Source organism: Equus przewalskii, chromosome 1 (assembly GCF_037783145.1).
Source record: "Equus przewalskii isolate Varuska chromosome 1, EquPr2, whole genome shotgun sequence".
NCBI lineage: Eukaryota > Metazoa > Chordata > Mammalia > Perissodactyla > Equidae > Equus > Equus przewalskii.
The window spans coordinates 161,728,597-161,753,507 of record NC_091831.1 but is presented as its reverse complement, the minus strand read 5'-3'; the positions used below and the strand labels follow the sequence as shown (position 1 = coordinate 161,753,507).

Here is a 24,911-nt window from a genome sequence, read left to right as displayed (position 1 = left end):
TCTGGGATATATTTAGTATGTAAAATCAACAGGGTCTCAGACATCCAAGAAGAAATGTCTAATGGGAAGTTTTTATAGGAGTCAGGAACTTAGAGGAGAGATTCAAGTTGCACAGGAGGTTTAGGAACTCTTCTTTAAAAAACTGGTAACTGAATTCACCAACGTAGACGCTTGGGAGAAAAAGTGCAGAAGGAGAAGAGAGGAAGGTCCTAGGACCCAGCTTTAAGGAATACTGACATTTTAAGACCATAGTGGAGGTGGAGCAAGCAATAGAGACTGAAAAAAGTTAGGAGAAAGACCCAGAAAGGAGTCTGGCTTTCACTGAGGCTGAAAGATGAGCATTTCCCAACGGAAGGAGGAGTCAGCAAAGGTCCAGTGATGCAGAGGTCGAAAATAATGACTGAAAACTAGGGATTTGTTTTGATGACACATGCGAAATTGGTGATCTTGGCGAGAGAGTTAATGAATGATAAAGGCAGAAACCAGGCGAGAGTGAACTTGGAAGTGGAAAATGGACACCACTTTTCTGAGAAGTCTAGCTATGAAGACGAAGAGAGACGACATTAGCAGATGAAGAAGAGAGCTGGAGAAGGGTTATTTTAAGACGAGGGGAACTTTGGCATGTTTCAAGGCCGATACAAAGGAGCCAGAACAGGGAAAAGAAAAGATAAATAGGCCGAGTAGAATGAATCCATATTACCGGTGGACAGATTCTCTTGGATTACTGATCCACCAAACCGAATGGACATCCAGAACTTCGCAGTTAGAGGAGGTTCCGGTTTTAGGTCAAGGGCTCTTCCCTGCACTAAAGCTTTCCCTCCCCCGCCTCGCCCCCCTCTTTCCCCGCCCCCCTCTTTCCCCGCCCTCCCCTTTCCCCGCCCCCTCTTTCCCCGCCCCCCTCTTTCCCCGCCCCCCGTGTCTATTTTCCCCACCGCTCGTACTGTCCCAGCCACGCCTTGCAATGAAATACATAGCCTTCTCTATGAGTTCTTCCGGGTCACCGGGCAGGGCCGCGCCCACTCACAAGTCTGCCCGCCCCCTAATTGGAGCGCTCTTCCCGGATGACGCATGCGCAGAGAGGTCGTAGTCGCCACTAAGGGAGGAGGGAGTGCTCTAACTCTAGCACATGCGCGTTAGGTCCTGGCCGCTATGCGGGTGCTTGTGGGTGAGAGAGGCAGAAAGGGAGAGTGAGGGGCGGGTTTATGGAAAGAAGATTGAGCCAGACAGAGATTGAAAACCGGGAGGCCATTCCCGAGAGGGGCACTGTCACGTGCACGGGCAACCTGGCCTTGGCCTCCTAGCCCGAGAAGCCGAATCTCGCCAATCCCTGTGACCTGTGTCACGTCTGCATTGTGGGGAGGGGGCGAGGAGGAGAGAAATCTGGAGTCAGACGGGATGGCACCAGAGGACGGGCCCACATGCGGGGGCGGAAGGCTCCCCCGGGAGGATAAACACCTGGTATTTCCCGATCAGGTGGCGGGACGGGCTTCATTGGAACAGCCCTAACCCAGCTGCTGAAAGCCAGGGGCCACGAAGTGACATTGATCTCCCGAAAGCCCGCGCCGGGTCGGATCACGTGGGTATGTCCGTCCCTTGGAAGCTGGGGGCGGGGGGAGCCCTGGTTTGGCGGCGCAGGGCGGGGCCTCGGGGGCACCGTGTGCTTTCTCTGACAGGATGAACTCGCTACGTCGGGGCTGCCCCGCTGCGACGCTGCCATCAACCTGGCCGGAGAGAACATCCTCAACCCTCTCCGAAGGTCAGGCTGGGCCCTAAAACTGATATCCTTTAGAGCATAGGGAGGAGGGGGGTCAGCTCTGATGAGAACCTATGAGCTGTGGAGAATGGAGCTGCCAGATTGAGAATTAAACCTATTTCCTCGACTACTCATCCTGCCTCACCCCTCCACGCCCACCTGCCCCTCCACCCACTCAGCCAGTTGACTTCAGTCCTCGCTTATAGCTCAGGATGCCCAAAAAAGATATGCCTTTTCCCTCCACAGGAGGATGGACCACTTCACTAAGACACAATGCAGGGTTTTACTAGACGTGGATATGGACGGGCCCCAGGGAAAGAGAGGGAGGGATATGTGCATGTATGTATTTAGTGACTTTTTATTTCCTCTGTTTCTCCTGCAGATGGAATGAAGCCTTCCAAAAAGAGGTTCTCAGCAGCCGCCTGGAGACCACCCACCTGCTGGCTAGAGCCATCACCAAGGCCCCACACCCCCCACAGGCCTGGGTCTTAGTCACAGGCGTAGGTATGCCCCAGATCACCAGCCCCATACATGAGCCGGGGGAAGGTAGTCCACCATGAGAGGGAGCTCAGGCCCTCCTAGCTACACATGCCCAGAGGGCTAGTCTTTTCCAAGCACAGGGACTTCCTAGGCCCTCGTCCATGCATGTTTCTCCTGACCTTTGTGTACTTTCACTGAGAAATGGGGACCCTCAGAGATAGCGGGGGTTGAAGCACTGCTGCCTGTGCCAGGAAAAACTTCGCCTACCCTCAAGTCCCTTGACTCTCACAGAACAGTTCTTTAGAAACAGAATTCCCGATTCTTGTATTTCACCTTTGGGACCAAATAATGGCAAACAATTATAGCTTATACACCAGCCGCTATTCTAAGTGTTTTACACATATTACAGCATTTAATTCTCACAAGAACCCTGTGAGGTAGGTACTATTATTATTTTCATTTTAGAGATGCAAAAATTCTGCACGGAGAGGTTATGTAACTTGCTGAAGGCACAGAGTTAATAAATGGTGGAGCTGAGATTAACACTCAGGCAGCCTGGCACCCAAGTCTTTTTTCTTAACCACTACAGTCCAGCAGCTGCTCAGTTTAGTCCTGCTAAGACTAACTAAAGATAAGAGTTCTTCAGGGCAGAGACAGTCAGCTCATAGAGAAGCTCAAGGAGCAAATACCATGGCTCTGTCTTCCCATGGGGAGATCCCAACGGCCAAGGTGGGTGAGGCCAAGGGGAGCCTTGACTGCAAAGGGCCAGGCAGGACCAAGGACACTGGGGCAAATGAGTGCTGTTCCACTGGCAGCTTACTACCAGCCCAGCCCGACTGCGGAGTATGATGAGGACAGCCCTGGAGGGGATTTTGACTTTTTCTCCAACCTCGTAACCAAATGGGAAGCTGCAGCCAGGCTTCCAGGAGATTCTACACGCCAGGTGGTGGTGCGCTCCGGTGAGAACCAGGGGCTGGGGTCTCACACATGGTTGGACCATCTTCTCTGGGTTGGGGAAGTCCGAGGATCAGGGGAGCTGAGCTTATAAAGTAAGGATCAGAAGTACCAAAGTCCCTCAACTGCTACAGAGCTAAGTTAGCATGGGGAAGGAGCGAGGAAGGGGAAGCGGGAGAACAGTGGGGCTGCCTGGAGGCTGACTGCCTCCCCGGACCATCCTTCTTGCCTGCTCTAGGAGTTGTGCTGGGCCGTGGGGGCGGTGCCATTGGTCACATGCTGCTGCCCTTCCGCCTGGGCCTGGGGGGCCCCATCGGCTCAGGCCATCAGTTCTTCCCCTGGATTCACATCAGGGACCTGGTGGGAATCCTGGCTCATGCCGTTGAAGCAAGCCACGTACAGGGGGTCCTGAATGGAGTGGCTCCAGCCTCCACTACTACAAATGCTGAGTTTGCCCAGGCCTTGGGTGCAGCCCTGGGCCGCCCAGCCTTCATCCCTCTCCCCAGCACTGTGGTGCAAGCTGTCTTTGGGCGAGAGCGTGCCATCATGCTGCTGGAGGGCCAAAAGGTGGTCCCCCGGCGGACACTGGCCTCTGGCTACCAGTATTCCTTCCCAGAGCTGGGGGCCGCCTTGAAGGAGGTTGTAGCCTAAGTGGGAAGGTTCATGGCAGGGCCCAAAGCCTGTCCCCCAACAGAGGCTTCCTGGTTAGACAGTGAATAGGCTCAGGTGTTCCTCTACTTGAGACCTGAAACCATCTGGTTCTTAGGGAATCCTCCTCTGGCCTTTCTCATTGCTCTGTTGCTCCACCTTATTTAACTGAGAGAGATGGTCCACTTCTCAAGGTCACAGTCTCATCAAGGTGTGACTGACCTCTTCGGCTCCTGGGAAAAGAATCTCCAAGTTTGGTTTCCCTACAGGTCCCATTCCTGCCACGTTCCTCCTTTCTGCTGTGTATAGGATTCTCTGCCATTTGGACAATAAAGATAAATTATCTCACTAGCTTCGGCTCATCTCTTTGGCCTGGATCCTCCTGGAATTTATTTCAAGGAATGTCACCCTAGATGACTCTTTCCCCTACATGGGTTTTGAAAGTTAGAATGGACAACATCTCCCTTCTTGGTCCCTCCATCACCAAAAGAGCTGGTAACAAATTTGGAGCATGAGATCATCATAAAGGTTGAGACTAGAAGACAAGAGAAATGATGCTCCACTTCCAGTGGGTTCTCTGGTCACCCTGCATACTTGTTCACACAGTGCCATTAGGATGCCAGCAGAGGAAGAGTCGAGGCCCAAGTCTACGACAGCCTTCAGTCTGTCACCGCAAGTCAGTGAATTAAGAAAGCAATCACACGCTGGTCCCAGTTCATCAAGCTGCAGCAGGACAAAGCCAACATCCGGGTCTGTAAGAAGCTTAGGACTTGTCTCTCATCTGATAGGGGCCACTTCAGTCAGAAGGTCCCCAGCACAAAAGGGCAGAAGATACCTCTGGCCTACAGCACACCCCCATCGTTGAAACTGAAAGGGGCAAGGACCCTATGCAAAATACAGACCGTGCCATATCAGGAAACAAAGTCCCAAGTGTTTGTCTAGGACCCTCTCCCTTTCTGTCTACCCTGGTATCTACCACAACTTGACCAGTAGTTCCCCTAGCCCTCAATTTAGGCCATATTAGCAAATCTCCTTTCTTCTGAGGGGACTTAGTCACTGCCACCTCCCTGGCTAGCTTCTCTCCAACACATCTGCCCCAGCCCAGGTCAACAGGTTCTAGTGGTGTACCTCACCAATAGGGAGGAGGGGCTCAGACACGGGAACCCAGGGACCCCCGCCATCACCATTTGGCTCCCCATGCTAGTTGCTGCAATGGACCGGGGCAGCAGTATTGAACTTCCTGTGCCGTTCAGGGAGTAGTCAGAGCCTAAAGAGGATCGCGTCCAGGGCCTTGCTGCAGGGTCCAAACAGCACAGCACCCAGCGGCACCTGTCCTACTCCTTTATCTGGTCTTGGACTCTAGGAAGCTGACTGGCTCTGTATTGTCAGGATGACCTGCCTCAAAGGTAGAAGTAACAGAAAAGCACATTTGGGGTGCCCAAAAGGAAGGACTACTGACTAATGCTGTCCACGGTGCAACATGCTGCCTTGGAGGCAGTAAATTCCCGGGCATGGCAGGACTTCACGCAGATGCAGGAGAATGACCTGTAGGCATCAGGGTGGAGAGAGAATGTCCTGATTGACAGCAATTGGTCTGGTGGCCAGCCAGGTATCTTCCAACTCTGATTCTTCTGTTTTCATTTTCCAGATAATTGGTTCCTCTAGATCCAAACTCTGTAACCCCCCGATCCCCATACACACACGTGTACACACACACAGAGAGCAGAAGTGGGCCTCACTTTATGCAACATATGTGTTCTGTGGAGAAAACGCTAGGGTCAGAGCACATTAACATCATCATTGCCGAGCATGGCTTCATCGCTTTGGTGAATGCTCGACACTTCAGCAAGTGCTTCTAACCGGGAACTTCCTGACACATTCGCTCATCTGTAAACAAACACCTGAATGCAACAGGAGAGCTGCCATTTATAGGAACCCTGAGAGTATTTTGGTATGCAGTCAGTCAGCCCTAATCAACTGTTTTGTAAATGCGGACTTGGGGGGTTGCCTAAAAGGGACGCAGCCATTATAGGGCACGTTATACTGAGGACGCAGTGTTAAAATCTAGGGCACAGGCCCTGGGGACAGAGGACCTCTGCACTCTGAAATGAGGTTTTGGTTAGGAAGCCTGTGCAGCCACAGACGGACACACCTGAGACTTGGTCCAAGTACCTTCCCTCCAACGGGCCTTCCTCCATGTTCTCATTCCTTCTCCCAACAGGCATTTTTACCCTGATTTACAGGCAGAAGTAAATGCCAGGCAGCTCAATCAAGGTCACAGACAGGCACAGCTGAAACCAGGAGCCAAGTCTCCCTCTGCCTTCTCCACCAGCTCTCTGCTGCCCCACTGTGACCCAGACACCGTAGCACCAGCCTTTCCAGGCCCAGTGTTCCCTTCACTGTACCCAGGAGCCCAGCCCAGCCTGGGAAGCATCCTGTGCATCCTGTCCTCCATCCTTCCTCAGCCAGGGGGAGGAAAGGCTTCACTTCCTTGCCACTTTTCTTCATTCCCCTCCCACCCACCCAAGCCTCGATCCCGACTCAGCTTGGATGAGGAGCCGGCATCCCAATGGCCAGGACCTGCCCTTTCCAGCAGCCCCCACTCCCTACAGAATCCCTGTGCTAAGGCAAGGTTGAGAAGTTAAGGCAGAGCGGAACCTCCTGAGAGCTGGTTGAGGTCCTGACTCAAGATGAGATCAGGTCACTTTATGGACCTGACCCCAAAGTGCCCCGGGCAAGAGCATTCCCCACACAAGTGCTCTTCCTCAGTGCTGCCCTGACCAAAGCACCAACTCAGAGTGGGTCTGGGTCAGTCTGAGCAGCAGAGGGAGTCTCACACAAGGGGCTAAGTTGGGTGAGGCTGGAGCTGGCCAGGTGGCAGCCACTCAGGCTGGTGAGGCTTAAAAGTTGAGACTGAGCAGGGCCTCAGAGAGCTGGTTGATGTCCCGGCAGTGCGGCTCCCGCTGCAGGATGAAGTCCACTTTGTGATCCTGGCCCCGAAATACCTCCAGCAGCTGGCGCCGGAGCCGCTCTGTCTCCCGGGTCTTCCGGATACCACTACTGCCTTTTTCCTCTTCTTTTCTTCCCTGCTGCTGATTACCATGTTCTGCAAAGCCCCTAGAAGGATGCTGAGCCTTAGAAGACCCCTGTGCCCTGGAAAGAAGCAGAGAGAACAAAAAGAGCTGATGAGCATCCTGGAGGGAGTTCGAGCTCAGTGGACCTTCCAGCTCTCCTCTCCAGTTAACTATCCTGCCTCTTCCTGGCCCTGAGGGACAATCCTGAAGTTCCCCAAGCTGACCACTGAGCAGCACTATCAACCCGCTTCTGAAGGGAAGATGGAAAGTTCCTTTGGAACCAGGAAGGTGAACCCGGTCCCCAGTATGATATACTTCCAGTTTAATAAATTAATCACTTAGGGGCTGGCCCCATGGCCGAGTGGTTAAGTTCGCGTGCTCCGCTGCAGGCGGCCCAGTGTTTCATCAGTTTGAATCCTGGGCGCGGGCATGGCACTGCTCATCAAACCACGCTGAGGCGGCGTCCCACATGCCACAACTAGAAGGATCCACAACTAAGAATATACAACTATGTACCGGGGGGCTTTGGGGAGAAAAAGGAAAAAAAAATAAAATCTTTAAAAAATAAATTAATTAATTAATCACTTAATGGTCCAGCAGAAGGCAAGTGGAATACAAGTGACCATAAGTAAAAGCAACCATCTTCCAAATAACTCCATCAAATACACTGATGAGGGGAAACAAGACACAGGAGCTTCCCTCCCAGCCAGAGGGTTTGTGTTAGAATTCCCTGGGAAGCAGTTAAAAGCCAAGCCCAAGGCAACTTAAATGACTACAGAATTAAGCTGGCCCAGACTGAGGTCACACTTCCCCCAAGTCTCCAGGCCTGAAGGCCCCTCAGAGAAAGGGCCAGGGCTGGGGGCTGCCTAGGAGAATGTGGGGCATTACCTGGCTGGCTTCTTCAGGAACTCATCCAGCATGGGGCCATGTCGCCCCAATGGGTCATCAGGGACCATAAAGAGGTTTCCCACGAAGGTGAAGGGCAGGAGGCTGGATGGGAACAGAGAATGTGTGGTCACAGAGGCGCCCTTGCCCACCTATCAGACAGCTGAGACCAACACCACCATAAGCTGCTGGCTATCATCCTTAAAGGCAACGTCAAGCCCCTTCCCAGAGTCCTGAGCTGGTGGCAGAGCAGAGCTAGTTTTAGACAAAGGTCTGAGTCCATGCCCTATTCTCAGGGGAGGGCTCCCTCACCGCTCTCTGATGATTGCCATCCACTTCTCAGACTCCTCCGCCAGGTCCCGGAACTGGTCATTGGAGACAATGATCCCATCGGTCTCTTCAGCCAGCTTCACCATGAACCTGTCTCAAAAACCACAGCAACCATTCTGGGATTCTCGAAGGCCCCAACCCCAAAGAGCATTATCAACTCCCATGACCCACTTCTGGTGATAAGATCTGGCCCCCACCTCACCGTGACGCAATCACAACTGACTAGGTACAGCGGCCATGGGTTAGAGAGGAAACAAAAACAATCCAAAGTGGTCTCCCAGCAGCATCCCCTCCACTCACCACACCCCTCCGCTCGACACTCTGCGCCGCCTCATAAGCGACAGTAAGCTCTGGCTCTGGCCTGTCTTCTTCCACCCTGCCTCACCAATCAGTCACAAACCCAGCATGTTCTTCCTCTGAAAAGCCTTCCACTCTGCCCCCTTCCTTCCCAGTGCCACCATTACCACCTTAGCTATTCAGATACTGCAACTGATACCGCATAGGTCCCCTGTCCCCAGCCACTTAGCACCTTCCAGTCTCTCCTGCCCTCCTCCAAGAGGACATGCTCTTTCCCTACACAAAACCCTCCTGTACACAAAACTCTTCCCTACCTGCTCTTTATCTATGGAATAAAGTCCACATGCCCAGCCCTGGCAGCTAAAGCCTTCCAGATCCCAGCTCCAAGCCACCCTGATGGCCTCATCTCTCCTGGTATTCCCTAATGTACTCTCAGCTCCTGCCAAAATCAATGATCAGATTAACGTTGTTCTCCAAACATGCCCTGTGCTGACTGTCCTGTCCCTCAAACTAGTCCCTCTATCTGGAAGGTATTCCCGAATCTCACAGTTGAACAGAGTCACCAGGGAAACTTTTTACAAAGAGATGCCTGGGGGCCAGCCCTGGTGGCCTAGGGGTGAAGTTCAGCATGCTCTCCTTCTGCAGCCCGGGTTCGGTTCCCAGGCGAGGACCTACCCCACTTGCCTGTCAGTGGCCATGCTATGGTGGAGGCTCACATAAAAAAAGAGGAAGACTGGCAACAGATGTTAGCTCATGGCAAATCTTCCTCAGCAAAAACAAATATTAAAAATAAAAAGAGAAGCCCGGGCCCTACTTTTGTAATTCTGACTCCATGTGACTCGGGTAGGACTCATGAGGGGGTGGGTGGGAATCTTCTTTAACAGATTTGAAAACCAAGAGATCCAGCCCATCCTATGTCCTTCTCAAGCAACCAAAAACTCTCAAATCCCTCCCTTCCCAAAACCCCAGCCAGAAGGGGGCTCCCTTTCCTCTGAGTTCCTGTAGTGTTTGATTTATCATTTCTTTTGGTTCTTTGAAGTCAAGAATCAGGTCTTGCCTGATTCCCAGCATTCCTGCCATTCACCTAATACTAAGTGGGCCCTAAGTAGCTGAAAGATAGTGTGGTATAGAGGGGACTGGTAATCAAGATTAGACTGGTTCTGGGGGCCAGCCCGGTGGCACAGCGGTTAAGCACACACATTCTGTTTCGGCAGCCTGGGCTTCACTGGTTCAGATCCCAGGTGCGGGCATGGCACCGCTTGGCAAGCCATGCTGTGGCAGGCATCCCACATACAAAGTAGAGGAAGATGGGCAGGGATGTTAGCTCAGGGCCAGTCTTCCTCAGAAAAAAAAAGAGGAGGATTGGCAGCAGATGTTAGCTCAGGGCTAATCTTCCTCAAAAAAAAAAGATTAGACTGGTTCTGAGTTTCTGTCTGGAAAACAAATTAAGGGGATGACACATAAATGTATATGGTACACATATGATATACAAAAGGTTCTTCAGGAGAAGCACGTTTTACTATCATGTCAAATCATACGCTGTTCAGCAGTATTCATCTAGTAGGCCCATGCTGGGTACCACTGTGCTTATTCACTGTAACTAGGCAGAACTCCAGATTCATCTTGTGCTGTCTGCCTACCAGGACCTACACAACTGTACAGACACAGGCCTTTAAAACTCATTACAACCGACTCAGTCTTCACTTTCAATTCTGTGTCAGTGCTGGTGTGGAAAGAAAGTTCCATATCTTAGAGAATCTGTGAAATCCAGACATAAAGCAGAACAGCCTTGGGAGAAAAGGAACTGCCTTTCTGCAGGATACCATTTCCCTGTAAAAGTTAAGTACTTGCAAAGACAAAATATATCATCATTACAGTTTGGAAACTAGTTTTTTATTTAAAACTGAAAGTCCCAGAGAATAAAGAACTTGTAGTTGTAAATTTTTTTAACTAATGAATTAGCTTTTAAAACCTGCCCATTTCTGGGGCTGGCTCCATGACCGAGTGGTTAAGTTCGTGCACTCTGCTGTGGCGGCCCAGGGTTCAGATCCTGGGCACGGACATGGCACCACTCGTCAGGCCACGTTGAGGCGGCGTCCCATATCCCACAACTAGAAGGACCTGCAACTAGGATGTACAACTATGTACTGGGGGGGGCGGGGGGGGAGCGGGGGGGGGGGGTTGGGAAATAAAGCAGGGGAAAAAAAAAACCTCCCCATTTCTCACATGGTGTGTGTGCTGGGAGGGAATGCGCACTGGGTTTTTCATTTCAACCCTCTGGCAGCTGTAAGTTCTCCTTTTCCTTTGCCCCTGAGTCCCCTTTGCCAACAGTTAAGCACTCTCCCCCTCTGCCTCCATCTCTGTACCACAGGGGTAAGAGCCTCTGCCACACTGGTCCAAGAAACATCAGAGAATATCACTGAATGGTTGCCTAGCACCTTGAGTGAGGCGAGAACGTACCTTATCTTCTTTTGTATTCTCGAGGAGGGTGAATGAATGGAAGAGGACCCTGAGACAAAGAGGTGAATCCACTAAGAGACGGTCCACAGAGCGAGTCAAGGAGTGCAACTGGGGCTCAAATTCAGATCCTCAAATTCTAAGTCGAGTGTTCTCTCTATTGCACCACGTTTTATACAGTCTTATTATGCATGGATTACGATTTTTCATTTGTCTTCTTATTCTGAATATTTATTCTGGTTTTTCTAGAAGGTTGGGGAATTTACATGTTTGGAGATTTAGGTTGTAAGACAGCATCTGTCAGCTAGTCATGTCATCTGCTTTCCTATCTTTCCCTTAAACTAGTATTTTCTAGACATTGGCACTATGTAAATATGAGGCCTCGTTCAGTCTGATGAATGAAAAACGAATGATGAATGGGTACAAAACCGTCCGTCTCACGTGCAGGTCAGGTTTACCTACCTAGTTACAGGGGCACACGGAGGAATAACTGGCCCTATTCCCACTGCCCAGGCTTAGAGACAGCACAGAGGGTCGGGAGATTCTGTCTCTCCCTCAGTAGCCCATTGGGCTCCTTAAATATCAAGCCTGGGAACAGGAGAGAAGCAAGTACCTGTCATCATAGGAGGAGATCCTCTTGCCATCCATGACTCGGGAGGGAGTGAGGGAGAGCAGGCTGAGGGAGTACAGCTTCTGCAGGTAGTGACCCTCTAGAGAAACAGGGGAGCATAACCAGGTTACCCTCAAGGTGGAAGCAGGGGCTATCCCAGGACACAAAAGACCAGTCCCAACTCACCTCTGACCTTGGAATCCTTACTGAAACGCCACTGAGGCACAAAGACAGTTATGTCGCGGTGGCCACGGTCCCAGAAGTACTGCACAGCAATGGCAATGCCCCGGCTGGAGAAGTGGTGCTGGAGGCCGTGACTGTGGTGGGAAGGGGTCAGCACTCTAGGGCCCTAGAGGAGGGGCCTGGCAGCCTGGCTGGACTGCCTGCCCCTCAGCACATGTCCCCAAGGTAAATAAAACTTCCCATGTCCTCCCCCTCCCTAATACCCTCAGCCCCACCATGGGTACTTACACCATGGCCACGTTGCTGCCATCAATGACAATATGGCGGAGGTCCGGCTGGCCAGGCACATTGGCAAGGCACAGGGTGAAAGGGTCCTGTAGGGCCTCCTGGAAACGCTGTGTGCCAGTCACCAAGTTGCCCCCCCGGGTGCCTCGTTTCCATGGAGACCCCCGACCTCGAGCCACGACGGGCTGCTTGTCTCCCCTGTCTCCTCGGTCTCCTCGGTCGCCACAGTGCCATGGGGGTTCGGGAGCAGGTGGGGGGCTGGGCACTCTTGGAGGTGAGGCTTTCCCATTGTGGAGCCGCTGCAGGAGGGAGGCCCCCCGGAGCGGAGCTACCCTCTGATAGGGACCTTGGGCACCAGGAGGCTCCCCCTGGACACAGAACCTTCCTCTTTCCTGAGGCGCCTCCTCCTTCCCCAGGGCCTTCCCTTTCAGGGGCCCTGCCTGCCCTGCCTCTCCTCCCCATGACTGGGACCTGAAGGCCACTTCTCTCTCCCAGGCCTCTTCCCCAGGCAGCTCTTTCCACCCCAAATCCATCTCCCTGAGACCAGCCTGCTTGCCCCCCTCCATCTCCACAACATGTCTCTCCCCCCTTGACCCTTGCAGCCCCATAGGTCCAGTGTCCAGAGACTCCCTGCCTTCACTCAGAAGAGCTCTTACTCCCTGGTGCTGAGCACCCAGTGGGCCTGGGCTTCCCACATTCCAGGAAGGGAGTGGTTGGGGCCCCTGCCCCCTGGCTGCCTCCCGCACCAGGCTCAGCAGCTCCTCCTGGACAGCCAGGGGCAGCTGCAGCAGGGCCTCTCTGTGGGCGTCCCCCTGGGCCGGCAGCAAGGCAGAGAAGTCTCTTAGCACTCCGGCTCCAGGGGCTGGCCCTGGCCGGAAGTCCCAGCTCAGCCGTTCCACCAGCTCCTCCACTCGGCTCTGAGCCATGACGAAGGCCTCAGTCAGGCCACTGACCAGCAGCGAGCCGGGTGCCCCAGGCACGAGGTGTGCTGACGTGCTCCAGGCCAAGCAATCCAGGAAGAAGCCCTGGGCTCCCAGGAAGATGCAGTGCAGTTTGGGTGGGTAGTGGATTTCATTCTGCAGCTCCGGGCTACAGAGACCCTTCAGGTACTCCTAGGGGGGAAGGAGGGGAGTGGAGGTAGGAAAAAAGGAGACTGCTGGGATTTTAAGTGGCCCAGTAGCCCCTTCAGGCCCATGGCTCTCCCCTGAGCTCCAGGATGCCTGGGCAGAGCAACGGAGCCCCACAGATGCTGACAAAGGCAAGTGTTAAAAAAGGATCCAGAATCTCACTTCTTTCCCTTTTCAGCTGACAGCTGGTGGCTAGTATTTCCATTTAGAATTTGACTCAGTGGCCAGCCAGATGGCACAGCAGTTAAGTTCACACATTCCACTTCGGTGGCCTGGGGTTCACCAGTTTGGATCCCAGGTACAGACCTATGCGCCACTTGTCAAGCCATGCTGTGGCAGGCATCCCACATATAAAGTAAAGGAAGATGGGCACGGGGCCAGTCTTCCTCAGCAAAAAAAGAGGAGGAGTGGCAGCAGATTTTAGCTCAGGGACAATCTTCCTCAAAAAAATTAAAATTAAAAAAAATTAAAATATTTTTTAAAAAATAATTTGACTCAATTTAAGATACTATTATAATTAATACGTTACAAGGCTATCTCTAAATATTTATGTGTGCATATGTGTGCTGTATATTTCCCTCATAATGATCATTATTGCTAACTTGTACTGAACTCATGTGTTACAGGCTTTATCTCTTTCACAATAAGACCAATGAGGTGGACACTGCTACTATTTACATGTTACAGATAAGGAAACTGAGATTCGGGCCACAAGGCTGGTAGGCGGTGGAGCCTTACTAGAAGCCCCAACTGACTCCAAAGGAAGCAATGTGGCGCAGCCTCCCACCCCACAGCAAATTCCTTGGTGGGGCCTTCTTGCCCAACCGGATTCTCTCTACTCTCCCAAAGAGCACCACTGATTTGAACTGAATCACAAGCCCTGAGGATTTGAGTCGTCACAGCAAAAATGAAACCAAAACTCTACACAAACAGAGAGTTAGGAAGTCCCTCAAAACTCAGGGCCACTGAGGTTGCCAGTGAGAACAGCAAGGAGTGGAGATCCTCCCCCAACCCTCCTCTCCTCTGCCTCCACGGGGGAGGGAGTCATCCTTCCGGAAGGGTCAGGGAGGCGCGTTCACCTTGGCTCTGCTGGCGTTCTCCTTGGGGCCCTCCAGCTGCAGCCAGATGTGAGGGTTCTCGGGACAGTCCTTCGGGAGGACACTCATCCTCACGCTGAAGATGCGCTCCACGTGGGGTTGCCGCTCCCGCACCTTGGCCTCGGCCTCCGCACACACCGCAAAGCGGTCAGGGGACGGCGAGCCAGCCCCCCAGGTAGGCATGGCTGCTTGGCCGCCCAGTCCTGGAAGAAGGGAAGGCAGCTCAGAGCCTCGCCGTGCCCTCAACCCCAATCTTGGTCTCTCGGCCTACACCAGCTATCAACAGGTCGCACCTAGTTGTTTACCGAGCTGGTAAACAACCTAGGAAGTAACAAGCATCTCAGTCCATCTTGGCGGTAGGAAGGGAATGTCAGGTTATCCGGACACACGGGCCTTCTCTCCGGAGAGGAAGTCATGGATAAATAAGGCTGTCTATCTGGGATGGGAGTCTGGCCTTTAGAAAATTATGACCACAGACCTGAGCAGGAAGCGGGGGAGGGGTCTAGCTCAGTCTGAAGGCCAGGAGTGGACAGGTGACGAAAAAGTCCCTCTCCTCGGGGGACCCTGCAACCTCTGGTTCCAAGACGACCTGTTAAAAATCCGTCTTCACAAGGGCTTGAATTGGGCTATCCTCTGGGGTCCCTTGTCTGCCATTTCCAAGGTTCTAGCCACTCCTACTCCTCCCCCTCCCTCCGCTGTCCTCTGGCCCCTTAGATAGCGCCACACGCCCTCCGGGGACCCAGGGGCTGGGCGGGCCCCGCCCACAGCCGCCCGCGGCCGCCCGCGGCCGCCGCCCCCAGGCGCGCTCTGCGCTGCGGCCTCCGGCCCCCGCGGCCCGGGCGCAGGGGAGGGGGCCCCTACCGCCTCGGCCGCCCGCGCCGCTTCAGTCCCGCCGGCGCCTCTCGGGGCCCTCCGACCCCAGGTTCGCCCGCGCCCCCGGCCCAGGGGAGAAGGGTGGGGGACCCGAATCTTGGGCGGGCCTTCCCGGATTCTTCACCCAACGGGGACCTCTCTTCTCTACATCTCAGTTTTTTGAGTCACTTCCTGGCCCGGGGCGGAGTCAGTCGGACCCTTCCCGGGGCTGGGCCTGCACGGCCCAGGCGCGCGCCCGCCTCCGGCCCCAGCCCACCGGGCTCCTCCCCGCCCCCGCCCCCGCCCCCCTCCTCCCCGCCCCTCCCCGCCCCCACTCCGCCGGGCTCCTCCCAGCCTCCGCCTCCGACCCGACTCCCGGCCCACCCGCCTCCTCCCCGCCCCCGCTCCTCCGGGCTCCTCCCAGGCTCCGCCTCGGACCCCGGCCCAGCGGGATCCTCCCCGCCCCCACTCCTGGGGTTCCTCTTCGCCCCTGGCCCCGCCCCCGGCCTCGGCCCCGCCCCGCCCACTCGCCCGCAGTTCTCCGGGGCTCTCCCACTACGCCTGCCCCGCGGACTCTCCCCGCTTTTCTGGGTTCTCGCTAGTTCCGCACAGTATTGCCTCGGGTAGGAGGAACCACTCGTTGAGAGCTGGAGGTGAAGAGGACCTTAGAGGGACTTACGCAGTCCCTTCGGATGAAGATATGGACAACCATGGAGAGAAAGAGACTGGCCCAGGTTCACAAAATAGTGACACTGTTGGCCCGAACACTTTCCACCGAAACAATTGTGGGGAAAAGACAAGGGCTCCCCCTTGCTTCCGACGTGGAGAAGAGGCTGCTGAGAGGGCAGTTGACTTATGAGGGGTTTCGAAGAGGAGGGCATGAGGAGGAGGAATGGGCTGTGGGAGCTGTCTCTCACGCATATACACACAGTCACATACACAATTGCACGCACTGACACATTCTCACACTCTCACACGCACACTTATGTTCTCTATCTTCCCAGTTCAGTGCTCCCTGGAGGGGCTGCCCTGGGTTCTGGCTGTAGCCCTCCTGTCTGGCTGCTTCATCCCTTCTCTCCCTCCCAGAGCCCAACTGCTGTCATTTTGTGCCCTGCCAAGGAGGAGGGAACTGCAGTGACAGCAGGAGTGAGAGGCAGGACAGAGTCGTGGGGCATAGAGAGGTATGGAGAGGGAGATGCCAGGAGACCAGGTGACAGTGAGTCCCAGAGAGAGGGCTGAGGACCAGGGTGAGGGGCGGTGAGAGTCTGGGGAAGAGGAGGGGAAACCAAAAGGAGTAGAAAGAGGAGGACTTGTGGGTCACAGAGCCACTCAGTCATGCTGGGAGCAAAGCGACACTGGGCACCAGGTCCCTCACTCAGCCTTGGGCTGCCCTTGGCGCTGCTGCTTCTGTCCCTGGAGGCTGGGTGGGCCCAGGAGGGGGCAGAGCCGGTTCTATTGGAGGGTGAGTGCCTGGTGGTCTGTGAACCGGGCCGAGCTGCTGCTGGGGGCCCCGGGGGAGCAGCCCTGGGAGAGGCACCCCCTGGAAGAGTCGCATTTGCTGCAGTCCGGAGCCACCACCATGAGCCGGCAGGGGAAATCAACAACGGCACTAGTGGGGCCATCTACTTCGACCAGGTAATCCCCTACCCCCAAGGACCTGGACCCAGCTGTTCAAACCCAGTTTTCTCTTATGGACACAGCCCTGCACTGTGGTCAGTTGCCCCACAACCTCACTGCCTGCCTCCCTCACCTACACACCTGCCCACACCCCTCCTTGCCTTTTCTCACTGTTTCTTTTGAATCTTTGCATTCCTTCTGTTCTATCTACTTGCCACCGCTTCTTTTCCTTCCTCACTACCCCTTCCCCCAACCCAGTGGTTTCCCTGAGCCCCAGGCGTCCTCGAGCCCCACTCAGCAGGGTCTGCTTCCTGCAGGTCCTAGTGAACGAGGGCGGTGGCTTTGACCGGGCCTCAGGCTCCTTCGTGGCTCCTGTCCGGGGCGTCTACAGCTTCCGGTTCCATGTGGTGAAGGTGTACAACCGCCAAACCGTCCAGGTGACCTCAGCGCTGGGCCCCATCCCTGACTCAGGAGGGGAGGAGAGGGAAAGGAGGGGGAATAAGTAGGGCCCAGCGGACCCTGGGCAGACCTTCCATTGACCTGTGTCCTGGGGGGGCCAGAGCAAGGGACCCCACCCTTGGGAGGAAAAGGCCTGCCTAGCAGAGAGTGTGGAGGAGGGGCAGAGTCCCACACTGGCCACCCCTTAGCCCTCCCTGAGGAGTGCACTGATCCCAGGTTCCCAGGTTCCAGAGTGTCCCTCTGGGGCTGGAGAGAAGAGAGGAAGCCCTCTGGAAAGTGGCAGTCCTGGGAGAAGGGATGGGGGGAGGTGCTAACTGGGCTCCCCTTCCCAGGTGAGCCTGATGCTGAACACATGGCCTGTCATCTCAGCCTTTGCCAACGACCCTGACGTGACCCGGGAGGCAGCCACCAGCTCTGTGCTACTGCCCCTGGACCCCGGGGACCGGGTGTCCCTGCGCCTGCGTCGGGGGAACCTGCTGGGTGGCTGGAAATATTCAAGTTTTTCTGGCTTCCTCATTTTCCCACTCTGAGAGCTCCCTTTCAAAGTCGGGAATTTAGCCCCTGACCTCTGCCCTCTGCCCTCTCTTACCCCAGAAACAGCATCTCTGAGGCAGGAGAGAAGCTCCCTCTGGCTGCCTGTGTTCCACCTCCTTGCATGGGACCCTGTACCCACAGTGAAGAGTAGAGCTGTGGTGTCTCAGGGCCTGGCCCCTCTTCCCTGACCCCAGTGCCCTCCCAGTCTCCCCCTGCATTTCTTTGTGCCCTCAGCCCTAGGCAGGGCAGGGTTTGGCAGGTAGGGAGGCCTGTGCTACTTTGCAGGCTCTGCTCCTGCCCCCCCCCCCCACCCCCAGCTTCCTGCTCAGTGCTATTTGGGGACAGGTGGCACAGGTGAGCCTGACAGGCCCCCACAGGGGCCCAGATGGACCAGCCTCAGAGTACCCTGCAGGCTCCTTCCTGTGAGGAGTGCCAGCATCACAGATCTCAGTCAACACAGTCAGAAGCTGAGCCAGCGCCTTATGGGCTAGGGCGGGAGGCTCAGCCACCAGCAGAAGTGTGGGAAGGGCCACAGAGCAGCCTGGAGCCTGTGGCTGGTAGGGCAGGAAGGGGGCATGCGGCCAGCCTGAACGTGGTACACATTTTTCATGTACATTAGGGCAGCCAGCAGGCAGTGGACCCAGGCGTCCATCTGTACCAGGTCCCAGATGGACTCTGGCCCTCACCTCCCCACCTGAGACATGGGGTGTGTGTGTTTGCTCTGGCTGAAAGCAGGTGTACAGAGCTTCCTTGGGCAGCTGGAGGTGGGGGTAGAAGGTCATATGTGGGCAAGTGTAGATATCCAGGCATGAAACACATCAATGGCCAGGGTGACCTCCTAGAACTGCTCCTTCTGTAGTCTGAACTTCCATCACTCCACACTCTGACCACTACCAACCTCCTCCCAGCTCTCTCAGTTACCTCCACTGTACCTCTTCCAGACTATCCCATAACCTCTCCTCTTACCCCTGATTTGTGCTCCCGTCCTTAAAATTCTTATTACCTTGGATTCCATGATTCATCCCTTCGACCTCGCTCCTTCCAGTATTATAAACTCTCTCTCTGTTACCTCGCTGTCCCATTGGCCCAGCATGGATGAATCTGTCAATAAAGTAACTAGAGAAGGATGGTCGATGAGACACTATAGGATCTCTAAAGAGAGAAAATGCTATTGCAATGTGGATCGGGGGTTACAGGGTACAAGCAGGTATGTTGTAGAGAAAATAAATGTAAAGCTGTATATTAGAGCCAAATAAAAAAAGGATTTGGTAATGCTTGAGTTAAATAGGAAATACCAATGTGAATTTGTGGTTTCCAAAAGAAACAACTTTTTCCAACTTTTTGTTGTGAAAGTAGCCTAGAAACAACATCAGGAAAAATCCGATATGCATTCTTAACACCTGGATCTTTGCCTCAAATATTATTCACCTTGAAAAAGACTGATTTCCCTGGAGAACAGCTCTGTGTCTTAAATAACTCTAGGCCTGGAACATGTTGTTGATGACAAACAGCAAGGATGCTTTTTTATATGTATAGGGTAGAACCAAAAAGGCAATGGAACCGATTTTAAAAGGCTCCCACCTGACACTCTGTGACAATTTCATAATCAAAAGGAAAATAATATAGTTAACTGGAACAAAGTGAATTTTTAAAACCCGTGACTGTGTAGTAATATTCAAGAAGCAAAAAGTCACTATAAAGGGTGCAAAAGGTAGTTAAATACTGCGTGAAGAAGAATGAATATAGTATATAGTATATATATATATAAGTATATATATATATACTATATATATAAGAAGAATGAGTATAGTATGTAGTATAGATATTTTTAGTTAATTGTGATAAGTAGAAGAATATATAGTATTTTATCTATTCATAAGAAACATTTATTTTTCTTTATCTGTATAAGTAGGGAGGGGTAAATACAGTGAGCAGTGAGTAATTCTAGAGAAAGTTGGAAATGTACCAAGAATGAAAGAGAATGATTGGCACCGTCTGTTCATATATTACAACTAGGAAGAAAAAAAGTCCAACAGTGTGTTTAGTACGAGATGATGAATTGGTCAAACATCCAAAAGATAACTGCTCACTATTCAAACCTGATCCTTCATCTCTTGGGAAAGGGAGCCTCTTTATTACCCTACTAATTATAGTGCAATTACAGTAAAAGTGAAACCCAAAATGAGAATGGCTTAAACAAGATAGGAGATTATTTCTGCCTCACATGGAAAAATCTGCAAGTAAAGAGTCCAGGGATTGAGGGCAGTTTTATGATCATCACAGCCCAGTTTCCCCTCTTGCTGTTCTGCCATCTTTAGCATGTCCCCCCCCGACCCAACATGGCCCCTTGAGCTCCAGCCATTACATCAGCCTTACTGCCTCCAGCAAGGAGGAAGGAAGAGAAGGCACACCCCTTTAAAAAAGCTTTCTGAAAGGTGTACCAGACATTTCTGATTGCATTTTATTGGCTAGAATTTAGTCATGCCTGGGCACACCAGGCCAGGGAGAGAAGCTAGGAAGTAGTCTTTACTCCAGGCAGCCATGCCCAGCTAAAGGTCAGGAGTTTTATAATAAGGAAGAAGAGGAGATTAGATATTGGAGAAAACAACTAGAAGGTTTTTTTAAATGCAGATGAGCTAGATAAGTTTGTAAATAATATCAGTAAAGTTATTGTATTAGTTTTCTATTGCTGTGTAACAAATTACCATAAATTTAGTGGCTTAACACAACACCTCTTTATTATCTGGGCAGTTTCTGTAGGTCAGAAGTCCAGCGGAGCATGACTGGATTCTCTGCTCGGGGTTTCATAAGGTCAAAAACAAGATGTGGGCAGGGATGCCTTCCTTACTGAAGTGGAAAAATCCACTTCCAAGCTCATTCAGAATTCAGTTCCTTATGGGTATAGGACTAAGGACCGTCTCCCCCTCCATCTCTCAGCCAACAACGTCAGGCCAAGTCCTTCTCACATTTGAATCTCTCTGACCTACCCTTCTGCCACATATCTCTGACTTCAGTGGAAAGTTCTCTGATTTTAAGGGCTCGTGTGATTAGATTGGGCCCAACGAAATAATCCAGGATAATTTCTCTATTTTAAGGCCCATTACGTTGATTACATTAGTTTGCCATGAAACATCCCATATTCAGAGTCCAGGGATTTTGGCATGGACATCTTTGGGACTTCTGCTTATCATAGTCATTAAACTTAAAGATGACATCATTTAAAGAAAGGGCATCCATTCACAATACACAGAATGCGTGGAAAAGGTGTGGGCTTGAAAAGTTCCCATGATATACAAGATAAACGCTGGCTCAGGTTTTAATCATCTTAGCAGGTAAACCAGTCCCCAAGTCCCAACCAAGAATTTATTGATTAATAATCCAAAACTTGATGTGTACTGAGATAGTGTTCTTCTTTTGGATATCCAAATTCAAAGATTGGTCTGAACTGAGATAATGTCCATCTCTCGGGTCTACAAACCCAGCTTTATGATGAGTTTAAGTGTAGGTGTAATAAATTGTATCATCCTTGTAAGATGTGTGTGCTTTACCAAAATGTTTGATGCTTTTAGAGAAGCTGACATGTTATACTGGTGATTCTATTAAAATATGTAGGAGGATTTAAGTTTGCGATCAATGTTTAAATAATTTGATTTTTAAAATGGGTAGATTTGGCTTGTTAGTTATATAAATAATGTTTAAATGTTTAAACAATTTTTGCTTAAGTAGGTTTATGAAGTAAATAGATTAAAGAACAAATAAAGCACAGATGGTGGTTAGTGTTCCTCTCCAGGCACAAAAAGCTCCTCCGACTTAAGGATTCTAAGAATAGAATCCAACTATCCCTCCTCCCTACCCCATGCCCTGGCAGCTGATTCCTACAGAGAAACATCCCACCAACTGAAGGATTCACTGTGGATCCAAATCCATGGTCTCCAGCAACCCCTCGTCCTCAATCCTCCAACCAATTCTTCTGTGGTTTTCTTTGCCAGCTTCTTTCCTCATTCTCCCCAGATTCCAACTGAAGCCTGCTGCTCTCTCCTTAAACCTTTTACCCCACCAACTCTGCCCCCACTGTAAGCAGAAGGTGCTTCCCTTTCTACTTCTCTGAGAAAGCAGGACAGCAGGTAGGAACCCTTCCCACCACCACATCGACGAACTCACCTTGTTCCTCATCTCTGCTTCTTCCTATCTGGCTCAGTAGAAGATGTGTCCTTGCTCCTCTCAAGGCAGCTAGCTTCATCCACCAGGCAGGGATCCCGTTTCCTCCAAACATACTCTCTTCCTTTCCTCCCCTCTCTCCTGTGTGTTCAACTTCTCCCTCTCTACCTCCTCCTTCCCTTCAGCAGTTAAAAAGACTCAAGTTTCTCCAGGAAACAGGTATAGATATATAGTTACCCCCAGCTCTCTATGCCCACGCAGCTCATTAGCGTCATCTCTCCTCTTTAGAGCCAGATATCTCTGCTCACCACTTAAATCAACTCTGGCCTCTGCAGCCCCACCTAAACTGCCATCAGCTGGTCACTCACTCCTGCTGTGTCACTAAGACGCTTCCTAGTCCTTATGTTACTCATGCTCTTCCTAACATTTGACCCTGTTGGCCACACCCTCCTTCTAGAAGCATTCTCTGCCCCAACTTCCCTGTCTGTGCACTCTCTAGGCTTTCCCTCCACTCTCCACGCAGACCTCAGTTTCTTTTTCAGGCTCCTTTACCTCTGCCCATCTCTTAGATATTGATTTTTCTTAAAGTTCTGCCCTAGGATTCCTTCTGTCCTGACACACTCTCAAAAGCACAAGTTTCCATCCACGTGCTGACAGCTTTCACATTTTTTCTCTCAATCCAGGATCTCCCTCCTAAATCTCAGTCATACATTGCTATCCCACCTTAAAGTCAACCTGCTAAAGTTATACTCCTTCCTCCTTAAATCTGTCCTCCTTCCCTTGTTCTCAGTATCTGTAAATGGAACCTCCCTGTTGCCCCAACCAAACACGGGCCATTTTCCTCGATTCGTCCATCTCCCGTAACCCCCACATCCAACCCTCAGATCCACCAGTTCCATCCCTTGTTCCCCATCCACCCTGGCTCAAACTACCAAGCTCTCGGATACAGTTCTCGGAAAGCTTCCTGACCCACCCCTGGGCCTCCAGTTTTGCCTCTCTCAGTCCATTCTCCACACGGGCGTTACCATAGTGATTTGCCTAAATGAACTTCACTGCCTAAAGCCCTCTAGGGGATCCTGGTGTGGGGATGGGGGAGTCTCAGAACGAATCCATATTTCTCAACATGGTTTTTGAGGTCCTTTGCAATCCGGCGGCTGCAGCCTCCCCTGCTTCATTTTTCACCATCTGCAAGAATGTGGAAACATTCAAAATAGCAGCGTTTATTAGCTGAGGGAAAATGGCACCCTTCGTGTGTTGAGGAGCCCCGTAGGTGGTCTATTAAATTACAGATATGCAGATTCTGGGTCCAGCCCCGTGGCCGGGTTGTTGAGTTCTCGCGCTCTGCTTCAGCAGCTCAGGGTTTTGCTGGTTCGGATCCTGGGCACAGACATGGCACCGCTCATCAGGCCATGCTGAGGCAGCGTCCCACATGCCGCAACTAGAAGGAGCCACAACTAAAAATACACTACTATGTACCGGGGCCTTTGGGGAGAAAAAGGAAAAATAAAATCTTTAAAAAAAAAAAAAGAATATGCAGATTCTGACCTGCTTAAAGAAGGGGCACAAGCCACCCACACAGGAGCTCCCTCAGCATCTGAGGTGCCACTTTGGGGAAGTGAAAACCCCGGGGTCGTTTTGATCGAGGTGCAGTTTCAGGACACTCACACAAAGGAAGTCACAAGATTTATTACCTATAGATCCCAGAAACAGGGCGGGGGCGGGGGGCACCAAGCTGGGGGAGGCAGTCCTCTGCCCCAGGTCGCCAGGGAGCAGGAGATGGAGCGCAGGGGAGCAAGCACCTACGGCTTATAGGGTGGTTGGGGCAGAGGTCACTAACTTTTCACGGGCTCAACTGTAGTGGTTATTTTAAAAGGTCCCGGGAAAAGCGAAGCAGGAACTTGGGGCAGGAAAATCCTAGGTCAGGTCCTTATCTAACCGTCCAGAACCTGGGTGTGAGCAGGGTATACTGTAAAATGCACAGGCAGCAACTCAAAATAGCTGTTTTCTCATCACACCTCAGAAAAAGAAGGCATGGCATTCAAGTCAAAACTTCTCAGGGCCAAGATAATCATTCTTGGACCCAACTGAGGAAAATAACAACCTGTTTTAGTTTCTAAATCATCTTAATCTGGACCAAACTGAAATTGAGGTATCTCAACTGCTGCTATATAACACATTGATACAAGATGGAGAGGCCATAGATTAGGGAGGGAAAGTAATTCCAGCCGCGAAGTGAATATACTTGCGTGAGAGGCAGTGAGCAGAGGGGTTAAGATGGTGTGTACAGGAGTTGTTCATTTAGTAGCTGCACGTGATCTTGGGTGAGTTACTTAGCCTGTATAAAATAGGGAGATTAATTATACCTACCCCACAGGGCTGGAAAGCACTTCAAACAGTGCCTGGCACAGAGCAAGTCCTCTAAGTATGTAGGTTACTGTTACTCTGTGAATTAGTCAACAAGTTAAAACTGGTCCATGTTCCAAGGATTCTTGGACAATCTTAAGCATGTGGGTAGGATTTTTGTTTCGTTTTATTTGTGACCATTTTTACCTGTTACAATGCTTCTTTCTTTCAGGTGGGTTCATTTTCCTCATGAACGTGAGGACATAGTAAATGGTTGCTAGGAAAACATGGAAGAGCAAGGCGTAGGGTTCCCAGTCTCACTGGATTGTTTCCGTAAGTTTTAACATAGGGACGGGATGCAGTGGGGGACATTCTTTATCTTTGCTTAACTCATTGGACTATCTGCCTACTGGCGACTTTGTGAGTTCTCTGTTGGAGACTTGGGGAAGCTCACCTGCCAGTGCCCCAGATGAGAAGGGAAAAACGAGAGAAGTAGTGACTAGTAGACAGTAGACGTGGTGTCCACAGTGCTTGATGCGGACAAACATTTCTCCTTCACTCCTCCAAGAGAAGGAGGAATCTCAGATCTCTGCTCAGACCTTGTAAATTGTTCAACAGCAAAGAGAAATCTCACCATCGGAGGCCTCAGAAGCCAACATGGGGAAAATCTGATTATGGCTGAACGTTTTCTTGAGTAGAAAAGGAGATTGTGCTGAGCCATCTTTCTGATCAGTCTTCCACTTAGGTGTTCTGAAACTTTCACTGGCT

The 24,911-nt window shown here is 51.8% G+C and overlaps 3 protein-coding genes across 8 annotated transcripts; 2 read left to right on the top strand and 1 right to left on the bottom strand.

The window, feature by feature from the left end:
• Window positions 1-1,033: 1,033 nt before the first annotated feature.
• SDR39U1 (short chain dehydrogenase/reductase family 39U member 1) lies at window positions 1,034-4,186 on the top strand. Its single transcript, XM_008535449.2, has 6 exons — window positions 1,034-1,165; window positions 1,474-1,580; window positions 1,674-1,756; window positions 2,136-2,257; window positions 3,049-3,192; window positions 3,426-4,186. The coding sequence occupies exons 1-6, from the start codon at window positions 1,150-1,152 to the stop codon at window positions 3,836-3,838; spliced, it is 885 nt and encodes a 294-aa protein (XP_008533671.1). The 5' UTR covers window positions 1,034-1,149; the 3' UTR covers window positions 3,839-4,186.
• A 1,368-nt stretch (window positions 4,187-5,554) lies between these two features.
• KHNYN (KH and NYN domain containing) lies at window positions 5,555-15,321 on the bottom strand. Of its 6 annotated transcripts, none has more exons than XR_011542108.1 (9): window positions 15,042-15,317; window positions 14,163-14,383; window positions 11,960-13,068; window positions 11,675-11,805; window positions 11,492-11,588; window positions 10,882-10,930; window positions 8,107-8,214; window positions 7,798-7,899; window positions 5,555-6,988 (listed from the first exon to the last, which is right to left on the bottom strand). XR_011542108.1 is itself a non-coding variant. In XM_070627847.1 (8 exons), the coding sequence occupies exons 2-8, from the start codon at window positions 14,361-14,363 to the stop codon at window positions 6,736-6,738; spliced, it is 2,001 nt and encodes a 666-aa protein (XP_070483948.1). In that variant the 5' UTR covers window positions 14,364-14,383; window positions 15,042-15,321; the 3' UTR covers window positions 5,555-6,735. The 6 variants fall into 6 exon arrangements, 4 of the variants coding, with proteins under 4 accessions (XP_070483948.1, XP_070483955.1, XP_070483963.1 ...); XR_011542109.1 differs by lacking the exon at window positions 15,042-15,317 and adding an exon at window positions 14,659-14,892; XM_070627847.1 differs by lacking the exon at window positions 10,882-10,930 and having other exon boundaries at window positions 15,042-15,321.
• A 742-nt stretch (window positions 15,322-16,063) lies between these two features.
• On the top strand, window positions 16,064-18,927 carry CBLN3 (cerebellin 3 precursor). Its single transcript, XM_008535448.2, has 3 exons — window positions 16,064-16,667; window positions 16,967-17,086; window positions 17,441-18,927. Exons 1-3 carry the CDS (start codon window positions 16,368-16,370, stop codon window positions 17,636-17,638), a joined length of 618 nt encoding a protein of 205 aa, XP_008533670.2. The 5' UTR covers window positions 16,064-16,367; the 3' UTR covers window positions 17,639-18,927.
• The last annotated feature ends 5,984 nt before the right edge of the window (window positions 18,928-24,911 follow it).